The sequence below is a fragment of the Ictalurus furcatus genome, chromosome 26, assembly GCF_023375685.1.
Source record: "Ictalurus furcatus strain D&B chromosome 26, Billie_1.0, whole genome shotgun sequence".
Classification (NCBI taxonomy): Eukaryota; Metazoa; Chordata; class Actinopteri; order Siluriformes; family Ictaluridae; genus Ictalurus; species Ictalurus furcatus.
The window spans coordinates 11,906,169-11,924,782 of record NC_071280.1 but is presented as its reverse complement, the minus strand read 5'-3'; the positions used below and the strand labels follow the sequence as shown (position 1 = coordinate 11,924,782).

General features: G+C 40.0%; 2 protein-coding genes across 4 annotated transcripts in view; one reads left to right on the top strand and one right to left on the bottom strand.

Moving 5' to 3' along the window:
* The window catches only part of bcl9 (BCL9 transcription coactivator), a 52,613-nt gene extending 48,595 nt beyond the window's left edge, over positions 1–4,018 (top strand). For both annotated transcript variants that reach the window (XM_053614970.1, XM_053614969.1), the window contains exon 11: positions 1,346–4,018. In XM_053614970.1, the coding sequence (XP_053470945.1) occupies positions 1,346–2,460 (1,115 nt within the window). In that variant the 3' untranslated portion in view covers positions 2,461–4,018. The remainder of the gene's footprint in view (positions 1–1,345) is intronic.
* Positions 4,019–6,725: 2,707 nt separating this feature from the next.
* gja5b (gap junction protein, alpha 5b) lies at positions 6,726–17,247 on the bottom strand. 2 transcript variants are annotated; one of them, XM_053614975.1, is made up of 2 exons: positions 16,439–17,247; positions 6,726–8,850 (listed from the first exon to the last, which is right to left on the bottom strand). In XM_053614975.1, exon 2 carries the CDS (start codon positions 8,828–8,830, stop codon positions 7,661–7,663), a length of 1,170 nt encoding a protein of 389 aa, XP_053470950.1. In that variant the 5' UTR covers positions 8,831–8,850; positions 16,439–17,247; the 3' UTR covers positions 6,726–7,660. The 2 variants fall into 2 exon arrangements, with proteins under 2 accessions (XP_053470950.1, XP_053470949.1); XM_053614974.1 differs by having other exon boundaries at positions 6,726–8,847.
* Positions 17,248–18,614: the final 1,367 nt, after the last annotated feature.

Genomic DNA, 18,614 nt, shown 5'->3' with positions numbered 1-18,614 from the left:
TCCATTCATCCATTATGCATTTCTTCAGCTGCACATCTGTATGGGGGCCTTCGTTGCCTTATTTTGTGCTTCATAATGCACCACACATTTTCAATTGGAGACGAGTCAGGACTGCAGGCAGGCCATGCTAGGTAGGCGTTGTCCTGCTGGAAAATGCAGGAACGTCTCTGGAAAAGATGTCTGGATGGCAGCATACATTGCTCCAAAATGTGTACATAGCTTTCGGCATTAATGGTGCCCTCACAGATGAGCAAGATACCCATGCCATGGGCACTGACACACCCCCATACCATAACAGACGCTGGCTTTTGGACCTGACGCTGATAACAGCTTGAATGGTCCATTTCCTTTTTGGCCCAGAGAACACGACAGCTGTTTTGTCCAAAAACTGTATGAAATGTCGACTCATCGGACCACAAAACACGATTCCACTGTGCTATTGTCCATCTCTGATGAAACCGAGCCCAGAGAAATGGACGGCGCTTCTGGACAGTGTTGATGTATGACTTCTGCTTTGCATAGGCCTAGGTCTTAAAGGCCTTAACTTGCATCTGTGGATGCAGTGGCGAATGGTGTCGTCTGACAAAGGTTTACCAACATAATCCCGAGCCCATGTCAGGATATCAGACTCATGATGGTTTTTAAGACTGACGTCTGCGGGATCGAAGATCAGAAGTGGTTTTCAGCCTTGCCCTTTACGCACAGAGATTTGACTGGATTCCTTTAATCTTTTAATAATATTGTGCACTGTAGAAGATTAAATGCCCCAAATCCTACCGATTTTTCTTGGGGGGAAAGTTGTTCTCAAAGTGTTAGATTATTCGCTGACACATCTGTTGGCAGAATGGTGAACATTGACTTGCTCTTGAAGAACTAGGCCTTTTTTGGAGGCTCATTATATACTATGATTAGACGATTGTCTCACCTGTTTCACACCACCACCTTATTTCAACTTGTCGCATCGCTATTAGTCCTAAATTGCCCCTGTCCCAACTTTTTTGGAACATGTAGCATGCATCAATTTCAAAATAAGCATTTACTTTCTTTATTTAAGTTGCTGAAGATGAATCAATCAAGAAACCTACACTTGGTTTGATTACATTTTAGCAGAGTTTGTTTTATAGGTAGGATCCTATAATTACTGTATTTAAATTTTTATATTTATACTGTGCCAACAGAAGAGAATTGTATTGGCCTAATGTACATCTGATTCTGTAGTCCTGTTTTGTTCACTGTGTCTATCCTCAGAATCTAATGTAATCACTTGTTTCATATGGTTGAGCACTGTTACAGTAGAAATCTACATTTAATACTGTCTAAATTCCCTTTGTGATAATTCTTGCAGGTATGGGAAACCACCATCAAGGCCATCCACGCATGATGACCCCCAACTCATCTGGGCCCATGCCTTCGCTCAGCCCTATGGGAATGAACACCATGGGATCCCAGCCTCTTTCTCATGGCATGCCAAACCAAATGCCTTCACCCAATCCTATGGGCCCTAACATGCCCCCTCACTCTGGGCCTATGGGTCCTGGCATGATGTCTCATGGAATGATGATGCCGCCAGTCTCTCAAGACCCAGGCATGGGTAACAACCAGATGATGCCCCAAGGTCGTATGGGTCTGCCTCACAGAGGACAGGGCTTCCCTCCTGGACAGTCACCACCACAGCAGATGCCATTTCCTCACAATGGTCCTGGTCCTCAGGGTGGCTTTCCACATGGAATGGGCTTCCCGGGAGAGGGGGGTCCAATGGCGAGGATGGGGAACATGGCCCATGGGCCTGGTGGTGAACCAGGAATGTGCAAACCCAACACACCTGGGGGACAGGAGTTTAATAACATGCCGGGTGTCTTTAATGACTCAGATTTACATGAGGTAATGCGGCCGGGTGCTTCTGGAATTCCAGAATTTGACCTTTCGCGTATTATCCCCTCAGAGAAACCCAGCCAGACTCTGTCTTACTTTCCCCGTGGAGGAGAGGCACCTGGTGGGAAACCACCTCACTCTTCTGGCCCTCCTGGCTTCCCCCCCATGCAGGGAATGATGGGGGAGGGTAACGTGAGGATGGGTCTCCCCATGCAGGGCATGGGAGGTCCCCCAGGCCCTGGACACATGGGACCCCAGGACATGCCAATGGGGAATCCTGGTCACAACCCCATGCGGCCACCAGGTTTTATGGGCCAAGGCATGATGGGGCCCCAGCACAGGATGTTGTCACCGAGCCAGCAACCGGGTATGATGGGAGGCCCAGGTATGATGCAAGGCAAGGAGAGGCCTATGTACAACCATCCTGGCCCTGTAGGGTCCCCTAACATGATGATGTCACTACAAGGGATGGGTGGCCCTCAACAGACTATGATGATGCCTCCTCAGATGAGGCCTCGGGGCATGGCAGCAGACCTAGGAATGGGGTTTAATTCAGGCCCTGGGAACCCTGGGAATATAATGTTCTGAGCTGCTACAAGGAGCTGACGAGCATCGGTGTTTTGTGGCCGAACACTCTGGATACTGTAAAACCTGTGAAAATAAGAACTTTTTGATATAAAAGGATACAAAACGAGCTGTAAGTGGGTGTGTGTTTTGTGACAAACAGTGTGTGAAAATTCAGACACTTCATGTGTGCATACACATGTGGGTAGGACAAGGCTAATGTGTGTACACACCCTCATGCTCACAAGACACCTGGATGTGTAAAAAGGAAGTCCTCATGTGAATGGAGGCCATTTTGCAGGTGGAGTGCGAAGAGGGGATTGGTCTGTCTGCACACTACAATAACATGCTCTCCACACAGTTAAATCCAGATTTGGCATAATTTGCAACGGAATGATTTTTTGGAACATTGGGAATGTATTTGGATTCAGAGACTCTCAACTTAAGGTTTTTTTTATTAGCCTGACATTGTGTGGCCATAGTAAATATGCGTGAGGCCACATACAAAGCCAACAGCAAACCAAGTTAAAGGACGACCTTAAAGTAGCGGTTTATCGTTGTACTTTTATGTTAAAAATCAAAAGGAGACTTATAACTGAGTGGCAAATGTGGTTGGAAACAAAACCCAAACTGAATGAACAGCAGTGGAAATGAAAACAAAAAAAAGTCAAGGAACATTTTGTCACAAGTTGCACCATCTTGGCTGTATGTTTACATCTCATCGCATCACTTTCCTCTGAGTCATGAAATGCTCTTTGTATGTGTGTACTGTACTTGTGTTGTTAAAGGGATTTTACCAGTGACTTCTATAGTTTCTTTTTTTTCCATCTACATTTGTAAAGGGGGAGGGTTTTTGGGAGGTGGCTGTTGGTAGCCAATATTGGTGCAACAAACACCACCACAAAATACTGTGTACCATGGAGGCGTACAGAATATTTTAAATTTAATTTCCTTTGCTACTCCCATGTATGATAAAACCAAACTAAGACCTCATACAGATCATAGTATTATTAAAAAAAAACAAGCACAAACAAAAATTAATTGTAAAGAATAAGAAGTGTTTTTTCCTTTACTCTTTTTTTATTGTAGAGAAAAACACTTTGACAACAGGCTGTAGAAACAGTAATTTGATGTTTGCTGTCAGCGTGGTTTCTGGTTCATGTTCTGGAATTGTCTGTAAGCTGGACCGTGGCACTTGAGATCCCGGGAAGATGCACTCAGTATCACCATTACATCAATTGCCAGAGCCATGAAGTCTCAAATAAAGACAGCAACGCCAGATACCTGGGAAGATGCTGAAGGGGAATGGTTAAATTGAATTGTTTTAGCCACATATGACAGCAACACAGTGCAGCGCTGGATTATTGATGGGGTGGTGAACTTTTTCTTTTTCTTTTTTTTTTTTTTTGTAGAAAACAAATGATGGAAAAACAACAGAAAAAGCTAATAGGTTGTCCTCATGTCCCCAGCCCTCCTGTGTTGATGCTTGTCATGTGTAACTCCATTGAATTTGGTACTGAACCACTTCCTAAGGCTGGGCTGTGGTGTAGGAAGACAAATAAAATATATTGTTTGGTATAAAGTGTCAGGGAGTACTGTGTCCTTTTTTTTTTTTTTTTTTTTTTTTTTTTTTTTTTTTTAATGAATGTGAATGATCTAACATCACCCCCTGCTGGAGGATTTGGGTTGTGCAAAATCAAATTTAGATTATCCAAATACACTGATCAGTCATAAGGTTAAATCCACCTGACTAATATTGTGTAGGTCCCCCTTGTGCTGCAAAAACAACTCTGACCTGTCGAGGCATGGACTCCACAAGAGCTCTGAAGGTATGCTGTTGTACCTGGCACAAAGACATTAGCAGCAGATCCTTTAAATCCTGTTCAGAGGTGGGGCCTCCATGGAACGGACACGCTTGTCCAGCATGTCCCACAGATGCTCGATTGGATTGAGATCTAGGGAATTTGGAGGACTCTTTGTCATGTTCCTCAACCATCCCTGAACAATTTTTGCAGTGTGGCAGGGCGCATTATCCTGCAAAAAGAGGGCACTGTCATTAGGAATACCGTTACCATGAAGGGATGTACTTGGTCTGCAGCAATCTTCATGTAGGTTGTGCGTGTCCAAAGTAACATTGCCATGAATGCAAGGACCCAAGATTTCCCAGCAGAACACTGCCCAGAGCATCACACTGCCTCTGCAGGCATGCCTTCTTCCCATAGTGCATCCTGGGGCCATCTCTTCCCCAGATGCACACGCACATGGCCGTCCATATGATGATTCATCAGACAAGGCCACCCTCTTACATTGCACTAGCATCCAGTTTTTGTGCTCACATGCCCATTGTAGGTGCTGTTGGCAATAGATGGGGCCAGCCTTGGCACTCTGACTGGCCTGTGCAGCCCCATATGCAACAAGCTGTGTGTTCTGACACCTTTCTATCATAGCCAGCATGAACTTTTTGTCAATTTTGTCAAAATTAGTCTAGTCTTCTTTCTCCACACGCATCAGGAGCCTTGGTCACCCATAACCCTGTTGCCAGTTCACCGGTTGTCCGATCTTAGACAACTTTTGGTAGGTACTAACCACTGTATACCAGGCACACCCCACAAGACTTGTCATTTTGAAGATGCTCTGACTTGGTCGTCTAGACAACATGGCCCTTGTCTTGTCAAAGTAGTTCAGATCCTTACGCTTATGCCCATTTTTCCTGCTTCCAACACAACAACTTCTAGAACTGAATATTCACTTGCTACCTAATATATCCCACCCCTTGACAGGTGCCATTAGTGGTTTTAATGTTATGGCCAATTGTTGTATGGAGTAGTTTCAGTGCCTACTAACTGACCCTTAAAAAGTCAAAGCACAATGTTGATCTTAAAGAATTTATTGCGTACTGAAATTATTTATTTATTATAATTTTTTAAGCGCAGATATGCACATTATTACAAAATGAACTTGAGCTTTACTTTTACAAAGGTGAGTGAAGTTGGACGTGTCTTCCCAGGCCTAGAGCTTAGAAGACCTGAGGTAATTACTACAGACTTTTCAGTGCCATGCAGAAATGTACACTTTTGGAAGTGGACATGGAATGACCAGCTAAATGTTTTGTGAAGCCACTTTTTAGCAGAGCATTGATTATCCCTAAGGATTCCACTCCACGACCCCTCAATTCTTAGAATAAACCTTGCAATGTCAGTGTTGCCATATTAAGAGATTTTTCCACCCTTTTAGATGAGTGTCTTTCATTTAAATCTAAGCTTTAAATTGACTTTAATCCCCCAGGTCACACTTGAATATCTTGAACACACATACAAACATTCCTCAAGCCCTTGATTAGAATTATTCGTTGTTAAGAGTTGGTGTTGTATGATCGTAACCTTTATCCCAATTCTTCTTCCAATGTCGCTGTCTAATCTGCATTCCCAGTCAGTTTGCACACTGCACACCATTTTCACGCATGCGTACTAAACGCACATTGGGTTGGTGACATTCCCACTGTGCTGCTCCCATGCTTCAGCTCTGTACTTCTAAAATTACACAATGTAGGGGACAAATGGCATACAGGCCTAATTTTAGGATGCGGTATGATTATTTAGCAGCTGCAGAAACACAAGTGTGCCAGTTTCTGTTTTCCCTGGCCAAGAAGTCCCAGAACGTGAGCGCTTCATTGGACAGATGAGCATACATGACCTTTTAGCATTGCAGGGGAATTTGGATAAATATGTGGATTCTTTTACACTCGGCATTGAGCAACACTGGGAGGGGAAAAGGCACTGAAATTTGTTGCCATCTAGTGGTTGAAGTGAATCCTTAGCAATGTTGAATAGCAGTTTCCCAAGCCTGGTATTGCACATTTTAGTGTTCTCTCTGCTCCCAACACCAATCAACTAATCAGCTGACTAACAACTCTTCCTGAGTTGAAGTGGGTGTGTTAGAGCAGGGGATAGAATAAAAATCACCATCTTATCTTAAAATGTACAGGACAGGGAGTATAACAGGACCAGGGTTTGGAAAATGAATTGTATGGCATAGTACCACTAGGTTAAACGTGTCTTTTTAATTGGAATGAACACCCAGAGAAAAAAATTTTACATATGTAATACAGATCATTTTGGAATTGTAAGAACTTTGCTCATAATTTAAGAAAAATTACTTTTTATTTGGAGGTAATCTATTCATTTAATCGTTTAACACGTAATGAAACACATTTTTAATGTTTGCCCAAAACAGTCATTTCAGCTGATGTGTACGCTTAAAAACAGATTTATAAAAAATAATAAATGAACTGAAAATAAATGAACTTTTATTAACTACTATTAATTCACACACATTACTATTTACATATGGAAACCACAGGTGTCATACGTTTGATAACTTATTACAATGAGAATACTTGCATAATAAAGAATTGATATTGGATGATGAGGCTCTACCATTGAACAAACTTCATTTGCAGGAGCCTTATGAGCATTTGTTTTAACCGAGAATAATGCAAAATAAAGCATAAGTAAGTTTCTGGCTTCATAATACGTGCTGAAGTTATGCCGTTTAAAACCTGTAACAGTGATGTCTGTAATAACCTCCAGCTTGTTTTAAGCTTTGCTGTGACCTGGATCCAGTGAAATATACACTATACCCCTTTTATCTTTTCACAGTTAAGGGTCCCAGGGCAACATAGTGGAACAGCAGCTAGAGCTGCTGCCTCACAGCTCTACTGTACCCGGTATGATCCTGAGCATGATGTAGTGCAGAGCTGCAGAATTTTGCATGTTGCCCCATGTCCATATAGACTCACACCTCAAAAACATGCCAGTAGGTGGACTGACTGCCTTAAATTCTTTAGGCATGAATGTGTGTGCACATGGTGACTTGTGATTGACTAGCATCCTATTCAAGGTAAGTCCAGTGTTCCTGGGATAGGCTGTGAAGCCACCGCAAACCAGAATAAAGAGGTTACTGAAGATTGATGAATGAATGAGTTAAGGGCCCCAGTTATTACTACTATCCCATGGCCATTTTTATGAAACATAATACAGACCTATGGTAAATATAATGTAGTTTATGGAATTAATGTAATCAATTTTTTTTGCAGCAGCAGCAGATAGGTCTTGGTGTACTCTTGATGTTTACTTGACAAAATCCACTAGCTCAAGTACAAAACTTACTACTTTATTACAGTAATTTACGTCATTTTATGACTGCCTAACCTAAGGGCATAAGACTATACAGACAGATCGTCTGGTCTCACTCTACTGCTGGTCCCACTGCTCTTGCTGAACCGTCGTTTGTCACTCAGAAATCCATTGCTTGGCAGTGTGGGTGGAACACACATATTGGGCATGTTTGTGGATTCCTGTGAGAAGCTCATCTTGAGAAAGTCTTCGGGCCCTGTACTGTCATGATTGTGGTGACGCTCTGTTGCCATGTTGGCAGAATTCTGCTGGAATGCCAGGTGGTTGGTAAATGGTGGGAAGCTTGGATGTGCATGAGTGTGTGTGTGCATTTTCGTCTGGAATAGGTGTGAAGGTGGAGTGGATGTAGCTAGGCACTCATGGAAATCGGGTGGTGGGGTACAGGCTCGGTTTAGTGTGGAAGGTTCTGGAGAACCAGAGGTTATAGCTAATGTTGTATTGAATCTTTGATGCTTTTTGGCCTGGTTTTCTATGATGCACCTCTTGCACTGCTTCCATGCCAAGTGGTAGAGTTCAACAATGCTCAAAAACAGAGACACACCTGCCACCACTAGCATGAACACAATGAAGACGTTCTTTTCAGTGGGCCGTGAGATGTAACAGTTGACTGTATGTGGGCATGGAGGCCCCTTGCACATGTATAGTGTGTCGAGGAATATTCCATATAGCATGTACTGAACTATGATGAAGATCACTTCCATCAGGCTGCGGATCATGATACTCAGGACATAGGTCTGCAGCAGTGCACCCCTCAGATGCACTTTTCCCCCACTGGATTCCTCCTTTCCACAATCCCTTTCTTCCTCTGGGTACTTCTCTGCACCTCCTCCTCCTCCTCCTCCTCCACCATCATCTGTCTGAGCTTCCTGTTCCTTCTGCTTCATCTTCTCTTTCCTGCGCACAGTGTGCATGGCGTGGCCCATGTAGATCAGTGAAGGTGTAGATACGAAGACTATCTGCAGCACCCAGAAGCGTATGTGGGCGATGGGGAAGGCACGGTCATAGCAAACATTCTCACAACCTGGCTGTTCTGTGTCGCATGTGAAGTCCTCCTGCTCATCACCCCAAGATGACTCTGCTGCAGTGCCTAGCACAAGGATGCGGAAGATGAAGAGGATGGTGAGCCACACCTTTCCTACTGAGGTTGAGTGCTCCTGCACCTCTTCTAGGAAATTACCGAGCAAGCTCCAGTCAGCCATAGGCAATTGGGGTCGATCTGCTTGAGGGATACAGAAAATACATCAGTCTTAATAGTTTCTTATAAAAAGAGTTGAAATGTATAGCATGATTTAAAATAATAGATAATAGGGGTGTAACCCCATGCCACTACCTGTATCTGTGCCTATTTAGAGTTTCAAATATTCAGATTTAAACACAAAGAAAACATGGCCTAAACCTAAAAGTTTATATGAACCTGTGCCACCAGAAACACCCTGAAAATATGAACCAATACCACAGTTAACACTGAAAAAGACTTGAAACAATCCCAGATGTAGAAATGTAGGCACTGTCAGCAAGGTCAGTGAATTGTGGCTCCTCAACCTCTGCTATAAATTTAATTGGGTCTATTTCTCGGAGTCCCAAACATTTCTAGTATCAACCAGATGCTGTGTGAAACTTTCTGGCAATGGCACAAAACCCACTATGAAGCCTATACATTCTTATAAAAAAAACAAAAACTTAAAATCTACTACTTTGGTTCTTCAGCTTATCCCATTGGAGGAACCCAATAATATCTCTATACAACTCTATAACAGTTTTATTTTCCTTCTCACTGAGGGTTTGTAACAACCCCTTTTATAAAGCTAACATCTATCCAAAGGAACCATTTTTCCTAAGACTGTAGATGTGAAGCATTTAAGATGATGGATGGGTGTATTTGTTTTGTTATAGTGCTACACTAACACACAGCGGAGTGTGCCATCTCCATGCTGTGTGTGTTTGTCAGGGGTCGTACAGTGCCTCTGCACTTACTAATTTTTCTCATACATTCACAGGCTCAAGATTGTGGGAAGGAGGCTGACCGTTTCAAGGATGTCTTGACTAAAAATAAACACAGTCACATACGTTACAGGGCGTATCATTCCCTGTCTGGATCTGAGAGTCTAGTTGCTTTTGGATTCTGTTTTATTAGTGGCACATCCGCTTAGATAGAACTCCTTGGGCGTTTTTGGAGCAAAAACAGATAAAACTATGAACATTTAAGGTATTAATCTTGCAGGCTCCATCAGACAGTGCTAATATGACTAAAAACAGATGATGGTTAATGTTGGCAGTTAGCATTACACTGTTATAGACTTTCAAACTCGAGGAATTATATATATATATATATATATATATATATATAATCTATACATTATCAGTTGTACACATGGCTGACTCGAGACTAGATTATAGCAGGTTGTTACGGATTTTAATTTATACTTGTATATCAGAACATGACTTTACTTGCAGTTGACCTTTTTTTCTTGAAAAGTGCAGTACATTACAATGATTCTAATGCTTGTTAATGTAAAATTGAATTATGTATAATAATAAATAAGCAGAGATATGCTAGCTCAAACAAGGACTGTCAACCTTGACACTTAGCTAGCCTTATGTTAGAGGGCAGTGGCACCAATGGGCTGCATTGTGTTTTACCACACAAGTAAATCCCGATTATCCAAACATAATTGTGCAGTAAACAACATACTTGAATTGTTGTCATGTTATTTTCTGTTCTTTGCTAGTAAAGGAGTATTGCAAGCAGCTTGCTTTATACACACAATAGAAGCTAGATAGCTATTCAATTTATACTACTATTATAATTGCTTCATATTATATTTTAGATTTTATACACACACTGTGTGTACTGTGCAAAGGTTTTAAGCACATACAAAGAAATGCTGTAGAACAAAGATGCCTTCAAAATAATGAAATAAAACTGTTAAAAAGAAATACTAGTCTCCGGTACTATTTATTCAGTTTTATAAGGAAATTAGCTGTAAGTTTTATTGAGCATCTTACAGAAGCAGCCACAGTTCTTTTGGAGACTTTGACTGTCGCACTCACTTCTCATTTTTACAGCAAAACCCAGCAGCCTTCATACTACCCTTCATTCATGCTGTCAGTGGGGAGCAATAGCAATTGCCTTTTCTGCCTTTAGTTGTCTTGATCCTCAAGGGAGTTGGTGGGAACAGTCTGGACAGAATACTCTCAAACCCATACTTCCACTCTTCCGAACGGGGCTGTCTCTATTTTAGGGACCTAAAATAAACATACTTGCCCCTTTTTTGTTATTTAAAAATAAATCTTCCATATTTCCATTACTTTTTTTTTTATTATTTTTATTGCATGTTTACTAACTGGTTGATCAAAGATTAACCACTTTGTGTTTAATTGAGGCATCTTTGACACCATGTCAGTGTTCAACATAAAATGCATTTACCTCTAGCTTAAAATGTTGTGATTTTCTTTAAAATCTAACTAGAATGCAGAAATCAAGTGTCTGATTTACTACACTGTTCAATATTTTTTCCCTTCACCAACCCCAGAAATGTGCCTAAATATATCTGAGCTCTAAACTTTAGCTCATACTGTGAGACACACCTCTATTGGAAGGCATCTATAAATAAAAATTAGTAGAGGAGAATTGACTTTCCTGAGCTGGTCTGATTAACTCTCACGTTCTCATATAAAATTAATCACATTTCATTTTATACATCAACATGTTTAATTGCATAGTTCAGATGACTAAAATATACTGCCATGCACTGATTAAATGTGTAATTATACACATGACGTGTGAAAATGTATTTGCCCCTATAGTTACTACTTCCACAAATCTACAAACGTGCATTCATAATGGGGTTCAGCTGGTCTAGACGCAACCAGGCCTGATTACTGCAAACCCTGTTCCATCAAATCAACACTTAAATAGAAATTTTTCAACAGCATGAAATTGATTAAAAGGTCTTATCCAGTGACACACTATGCCAATGTTGAAAAAAGTTCCAGAAATGATGAGGAACAAGGTGATTGAAAAACATCAGTCTGGGAAGGGTTACAAAGCTATTTCAAAGGCTCTGGGACTCCAAAGAACCACAGTGAGAGCCATTATCTCCAAATGGAAAAACTCTGCCCAGTAGTGAACCTTCCCAGAAGTGGCTGACCTTCCAAAATTCCTCCAAGAGCACAGCAACTACTCATCCAGTAAGTCACAAAAGAGCCAAGGACAACATCAAAGGACCTACAGGCCTCTCTTGCATCAAAAAAAGGTCACTGTTTATGACTCCACTATCAGAAAGACACTGGGCAAAAATGGCATCCATGGAAGAGTGGTGAGGTGAAAACCACTGCTAACTCAGAAGAACATAAAAGCTCATCTGAACTTGATGATCCCCAAACCTTTTGGGAGAATGTCCTGTAGATTGATGAGTCATTACATTTGGTGTAAATCAAACACAGAATTCCACAAAAAGTACATCATACCACGGTCAATCATGGTGGGGAAAGTGTGATTTTGTGGGGATGTCTTGCTGCTTCAGGGCCTGGCCAACTTGCAATAACTAAAGGAGAATGTCCGGTCTTCAGTCCATAAATTGAAACTCAAGCACAACTCGATTATGCAGCAAAACAATGATCTAAAGCACAGGGGTAAGCCCTAGTCCTAGAAGTAAGTGAAAGACTGATCTCCAGTTATTGGAAGTGTTTGGTTGCAATTATTCCTGCTAAAGGTGGAACAAACAGATTTTATTGGATAACTTTTTTCAAAAGTGGATAACTGTATTTTGTTTGAAGATCTAAAACTATTTAGTATGAGAAATACAAAAGAAAACAAATACTTTTCCACAGCACTGTTGGTTGTTGTGAGGGATGCTTAAAATGTTTTTTACCCTTACCTTACATACTTATTTTTAAATGTAATATCAATGAGACACAAATGGTATCCGAGTCATGGACTCATTCTTAAGATACTTAAGATATTATTAAGGAAACTTCAACTCTGGCTGCGGAACCATCCAGCAGACAGACTGGTGGCACGGAAGCCCACTTGGAGCCTCCATATCTGGGGGTAAGAGCCACTGTTCTGCCCCTCCCATTAGAGGAAGCAATCTCAAACAATATAATTTCCCTCTTACACAGCACTTAAAAGGAAACAAGTACAGTAAGGCCAAAAAGGGCAACGTTTAGCACTTACAAACAAAGAGCCCATGTAAAAGTCAGCTTTCTGGGTAAAAATACAATGCTAGAACTGTTATACAATGCACTTGGCGCATACAACATGTAAACCTCACTGCAATTCTCAAGCCATAAATATACTAAAGAAAGTTTTCCCATTGAGTGACTCTGCAATAAATTACCATATATATAGTACTGTATATACTGTAGGTTTGTGTGGAATGCTATCACGAGTAGCTATTACTTACAGTTTTCCCACAGAAATGTATATCTCTGAAATATTATTGAGAAAGGTCTTCCTAAGGAGAAAAAAACACTGAACAGGAGGAGCTGTCTTTAAAAACATTTCATCTTAGTCAGCTCTTTCTTTAACATGCTCAGAACCAGAACAGCATACCTATGAGCCATATCCATCTAAGGGAGGAAGAGGGTGAACCTCACACCCATCTCCTTTACTTGTTTACCCTTCAGAAACAGAACAATGCTCTTTTATGCAGTAAGAGGGGCTGCAGATAGGGATGGGGGCTGCAGCGTGCTGAAACAGGCTTCTGAAAACAGCAGCAGAGAAACCAGGCACTTCCTATTTTCTGTTTTTCTGGGTCGGACTCATGGCTATGACAATAGACACAGTAAGGCACACTTGAAAAGAACACAATACTTTAGAGAAGGGGTGGGTTTAAATTAAAGTTGTTTTAGCTTCTGACTCATAGACATGGTCTGAGAATAATTGATGTGAATAATCAGAATAATAATCAAGGAACAACTCAGAATAATGCTAGCCTTGTGACAATCCAGAAATAACGTTTCCAATGTTCTACAAACATCTGCTGTAGTAATGCTTTGTTTATCAATGTTGTTCACACAACATTCTCAGTCTGACGAAACAAATACTATACAAATGTTTGTATTTTGTAAACAAATTTTAAAGAACAATATTCTCAGAACATCCACAATTATTGAAGATTTTATGTTTGTTTGTGTTTTTAACCGTTCGGAAAACATTCTGGTGATCTAAAATTATTTGCTGCTTATTTTTCATGGATGAAAATCAGAATAGGTTCACAACAGGTTCATATTGTTTATTTACTTGTTAGTGTGTTGTATTTTCAACCAATTTGGTCAATGTGCCAATCCCCACAATAGCTAGTCCTGAAACTGCTGCTCATGCTTCATCACAGTGCAGCTGAACACATCCTGAGGAAAGCTCTATCATTCCTCTTCCACATACATGAGCTCACGGACACCCATGATTGGTTAGTGTTGTTTTGATTGACAAGGGAGAGATTAATGCAATCCCTCCCACCCAGTTGTACAGAAGAATGTTTTCCAAAACATTAGAATCAATATGGGCCTAGTTTTCCAAAAGCATAGTAAAATTAAGATCATCTTTACTAGGAAAGTGAGCTCAGTGAGATGTTTGCTCTACCATTTTAACAATGATATTTGTGCTACAATGATTTTTGGAAAATGCCAGTTTTTGTCAAACGTTATCAAAATCTTTTGTAATTTAATAGCTTGACTTAGTGTAGCAGCTATCCAAATCTTGAACTGTATGTAGTGAGAATTAAAAGTACAATACAAATATTAAATATAGCCATGAATCACTGTACGAGTAAGCACTAAAAACACGAGGGATCAAGTCCTAGATTAGAATTGCTGCTCTGAAATGTTTGATGAATTATGTTTATTATTTTGAAAATAGCTGAATATTGCTGCTATTACAGCCTTTTTTGGATATGGAAAGAGCAGGAAAATAGGAAGCGGTACATTTGACTTCATCTGAGCAACAAAGTGGCATGAGATTGAGTTTAATATGAAAATGGATCCCGGCCCATCCTATTCTAGCCAAAACCTTAACGCAAATCATACAGATTTCCCAAGACACTTTTATTAGATACACTGCACTAATAAATATGTACACAGTGTTGTCTTACTGTCCCAGTCCAAAACCATTTTCCAGCAAAACAACTGCACAGAGGGAATTGGAGATTACATGGAGAGGTCTGTGTGGGTGTGGGCGTTTGTTAAATTGCTGAGATGCTGATTTAAATAGCAGTGTGGTGTCTGATTACTAATTACAGCAAAAAATACACACGGTTAAGCTACTGGACATGCTAGGGTTGTAGTTAACACAAGGCAATGACAGGAACGTGTGTGTGTGTGTGTGTGTGTGTGTGTGTGTGTGTGTGTGGTTTTAAAGTATTCTCTTGAGAATTGTTACAATATAATGGCATAGCATCTATTTTCAGATGTGTGCCTGTTCTTACAATGTCAATTGAAATACATGAACAATCTTGACCTAAAGCCAAAATCTGATGACACCAATGAACGGAAACTCACACTGATGCTCATGTAAAATATAATGTATTCTGAAACTTAAAGTATTTTCCACTTAACCTAACCTGAATCCTCATTTAATGGTGGAATATGGTTGAATAATCCTCATTTAATGGTTGAACACCTAATATAGTTTATATAGTCTGCATTCTCTGTGAGAATTTTTTTTATGCCTTTTATATTCTATATCACATGCATTGTATAGTAATGCTTTCACTAGTGCTTCATGCTAAGCTCACAGCCACCTACATAATATCAGTAACAATTGAAAAATATTATTTGCTCCACACCTATGTGACTCAGTTTGTGCTAGATTCAGTGTGTGTGTGTGTGTGTGTGTGTGTGTGTGTGTGTGTGTGTGTGTATGTGTGTAATTCTCTGCAACCATTTCATTTTAAATTTTACACACATGTAGCAATCCTTATTGAACCCAGGACTTTTGAAAGCAGAGGAAATCACAAAAGGTTGTATACCCTGCTCTGAAGCAATAAATATAGTGATAGTTGGGTTATAATGATTGTTTGTAATATTCAGATTAAGTTGTATTTCATTGGGATTAGAAGTATATAGTGTATATAATACTACATACACTATATAGCTAAAAGTTGTGGACACCTCTCCAATCACGTTCATATGTGCTTATTGAATATCCTATGATAGTTTTAGTCCCTTTGCTATTATAATATCCTCCACTCTTCTGGAAAGAAGACATACAAAGACATTCTAGATATTAGTGTGATTCCAGCTTTGTGGCAACAGTTTGGGGAAGGCCCACATATAGCTGTGACGGTGTCCACATGCTTTATATATGTATATTTTATACTGTATAACATTTTATATACCTATCTATCTATCTATCTATCTATCTATCTATATATATATATAATATGTGTATATATATATATATATATATATATATATATATATATATATATATATATATATATATATACACACACACACACACACATGTATGTACACACATATATATATATAATTTCTCTTCATGTGTTCAAGAAAAGAGCTGATGAATATGAAAACAATTAATTCACAATACATACATAAAATAGGCACAAAAATAAACATGCATGAATACTCCGGGATTACTCTACTCGTGTGGTTTGTATTCACCTGATGAATTCCTCTGTGGACTTGGGTAGAGATCTTTGTCAGCTCTATGCTACAGCTTTATGAATATGCACTTTCTGTATTCATAGCAAAATTGCTCCAGGGTACCTCACATTCAGGACCCAATCTATTTTGACAGTAGAATATCAATGTCAAACCTCCAAGCTTGACCTATCTCTTACCTCTGTGATGACTTGCTTTAGTATGAAGATCAGGAGCTTCCTGCAATTAGTGCCTGGAGTTCAACGTTTCTTGGAGTGCAGATGTCTGGATTGAGATGTCTACTTTATGAAAGGTGAACAGAATTTGGTGAACAGGCTCTTTTTTTTACGTCTCTAGTCTTGATTAGTAGAATGATATGCTGGTAGAAGCCTGGGAAATGTGGATTGTCCCTTGCTTGCTTTAAATTTTTTCCTTCAAAGGCTATGTGATCTTCACATTGATGGATAAGTCTTGTCTTGAGTTCTGGTTCCTCGAGGGGAGGTTTGCCTTCACTATTGCAAAGATTGGAAATGGATATCTCACTGTGGTTAATTTGGAGGAATCGGACCTCTTTTCTTTCTGCTGGTTGGTGTCCTTCAACCTGGGTGAGCGGCAAAAGTTTGTGATGTTCTTGAGGGCAGATTTTTCTTATCTGTGCGAAAAGATATCTTGATCTCTTGGCAGAGACTGACTGTTAGATCATCTCCTCTAGTATGCCTGAGGATGAATCCTTTGCTTTATTTCCCTTGTTCTTTACTAAGAAATACCAACTCTAGGATCTCAGTGTGGAGAATAGCTGATTGGAGGTGTAGACTCGTCCGGAGGAAGAGAGATATAGTTCAGATGGCGTTAGATCTCTATCAAACGATGAACAGGAACAGCTGCTTCAGGCCGTGGTCCAGAATACACCAGTAGGCACTGGGACATTGGAAGAAATACCAGTAAACATTTCTGCTCTCCTTCCAAGCACTCCTCCCTCACTTTCTTGTCCTCCTCCTCCTTCCTCTAGCGAGTCACACTGCCCCCCCCCCCCCCCCCCCCCCTTCTGCCTGCCTGGTACTCTATTTTTGTTTAGGCGAATATCTCCACATCAGGACAGGAAGTAAGATTTGCATTGGGAAAACAATCTGAGTTCCACCTAAAGGTCTGAGTCCCATGGTAATTATTTCTAGCTTTAGCTTACTCAAGATACTGCAGACACTGCAGCTGGACATGCATTATGAACATTTACTACTGTACAGTAATGCAGTAACATACACTGCCCTCCACTAATATTGGTACCCTTGGTAAATATGAGCAAAGAAGGCTGTGAAAAATTGTCTTTTGTTTAACCTTTTGATTTTTTGTTAAAAAATTCACAAATTTTGCCACCCTTTTAGTCGATACTTTGTGCTACTTCCCTTTGCCAAGATAACAGCTCTGAGTCTTCTCCTATAACGCCTGATGAGGTTGGAGAATACATGGTAAGGGATCGGGGACTATTCCTCCATACAGAATCTCTCCAGATCCTTCACATTTCAAGGTCCATGCTGGTGGACTCTCCTCTTCAGTTCACCCCACAGGTTTTCTATGGGTTTCAATTCAGGGGACTGGGATGGCCATGGCAGGACCTTGATTTTGTGGTCAGTAAACCATTTTTATGTTGATTTTGATGTATGTTTTGGATCATTGTCCTGCTGGAAGATCCAATATTAGTGGAGGGCACTGTATATGTAGAATCTCTAAAATTTTTGGAATAAAATGATGTGTTCAAATCAGTATAAAACATAAAATGTGTTTTACAGTAGGTATTTTCCATTATATTTACAGATTATACAATATGAAAGTAACTTATTGGTCCAAAAATCTTGGAATAATACAGCTTTGCTGGTTCACCAAAAACTGTGCTAATCCTGAAACAGGCCTCTTGTTCTTATTAGTGAACAAATCTGTTAATCAAAAGAAGCAAAAAAAAAACAAAACACTAAAATGATAAAATTGGATATAAACAAACCGATCTTTCATAAGCATCACTGTTTAATTGGTGCTGTTTTATTGTGGGGACATGATCATTCATTTGGTTTTAGGCATAGCAAGGGAAACTTGTGACCTTTGCAGATTGTGAGCTCAAGGGTATTTTTGACTTTCGACACTTTCCTGCTTATCACGCATACTATGTGTCTCTTTTTACATCTACATTGCCTATCTGCTTTTCTTGGGGGGGAAAAAAGCTTAATATACTTAGCTTAATACACTGTATACAGTACCATATATTTGCTTAGCAATCAATGCCATTATTATTAAGAAGTACAAGTTCTTTGTTTTAATCTTTGTCACATTTTTCCTTGTTACAAATGTGCAAATCTAGTGGGTTAGAGAGAAAAAAAGTAGCCGTGA

What these genes read in the sequence shown, in the direction of transcription:
- gja5b (XM_053614975.1), bottom strand. Translation starts at nt 8,830, where the DNA reads ATGGCTGACTGGAGCTTGCTCGGTAATTTCCTAGAAGAGGTGCAGGAG.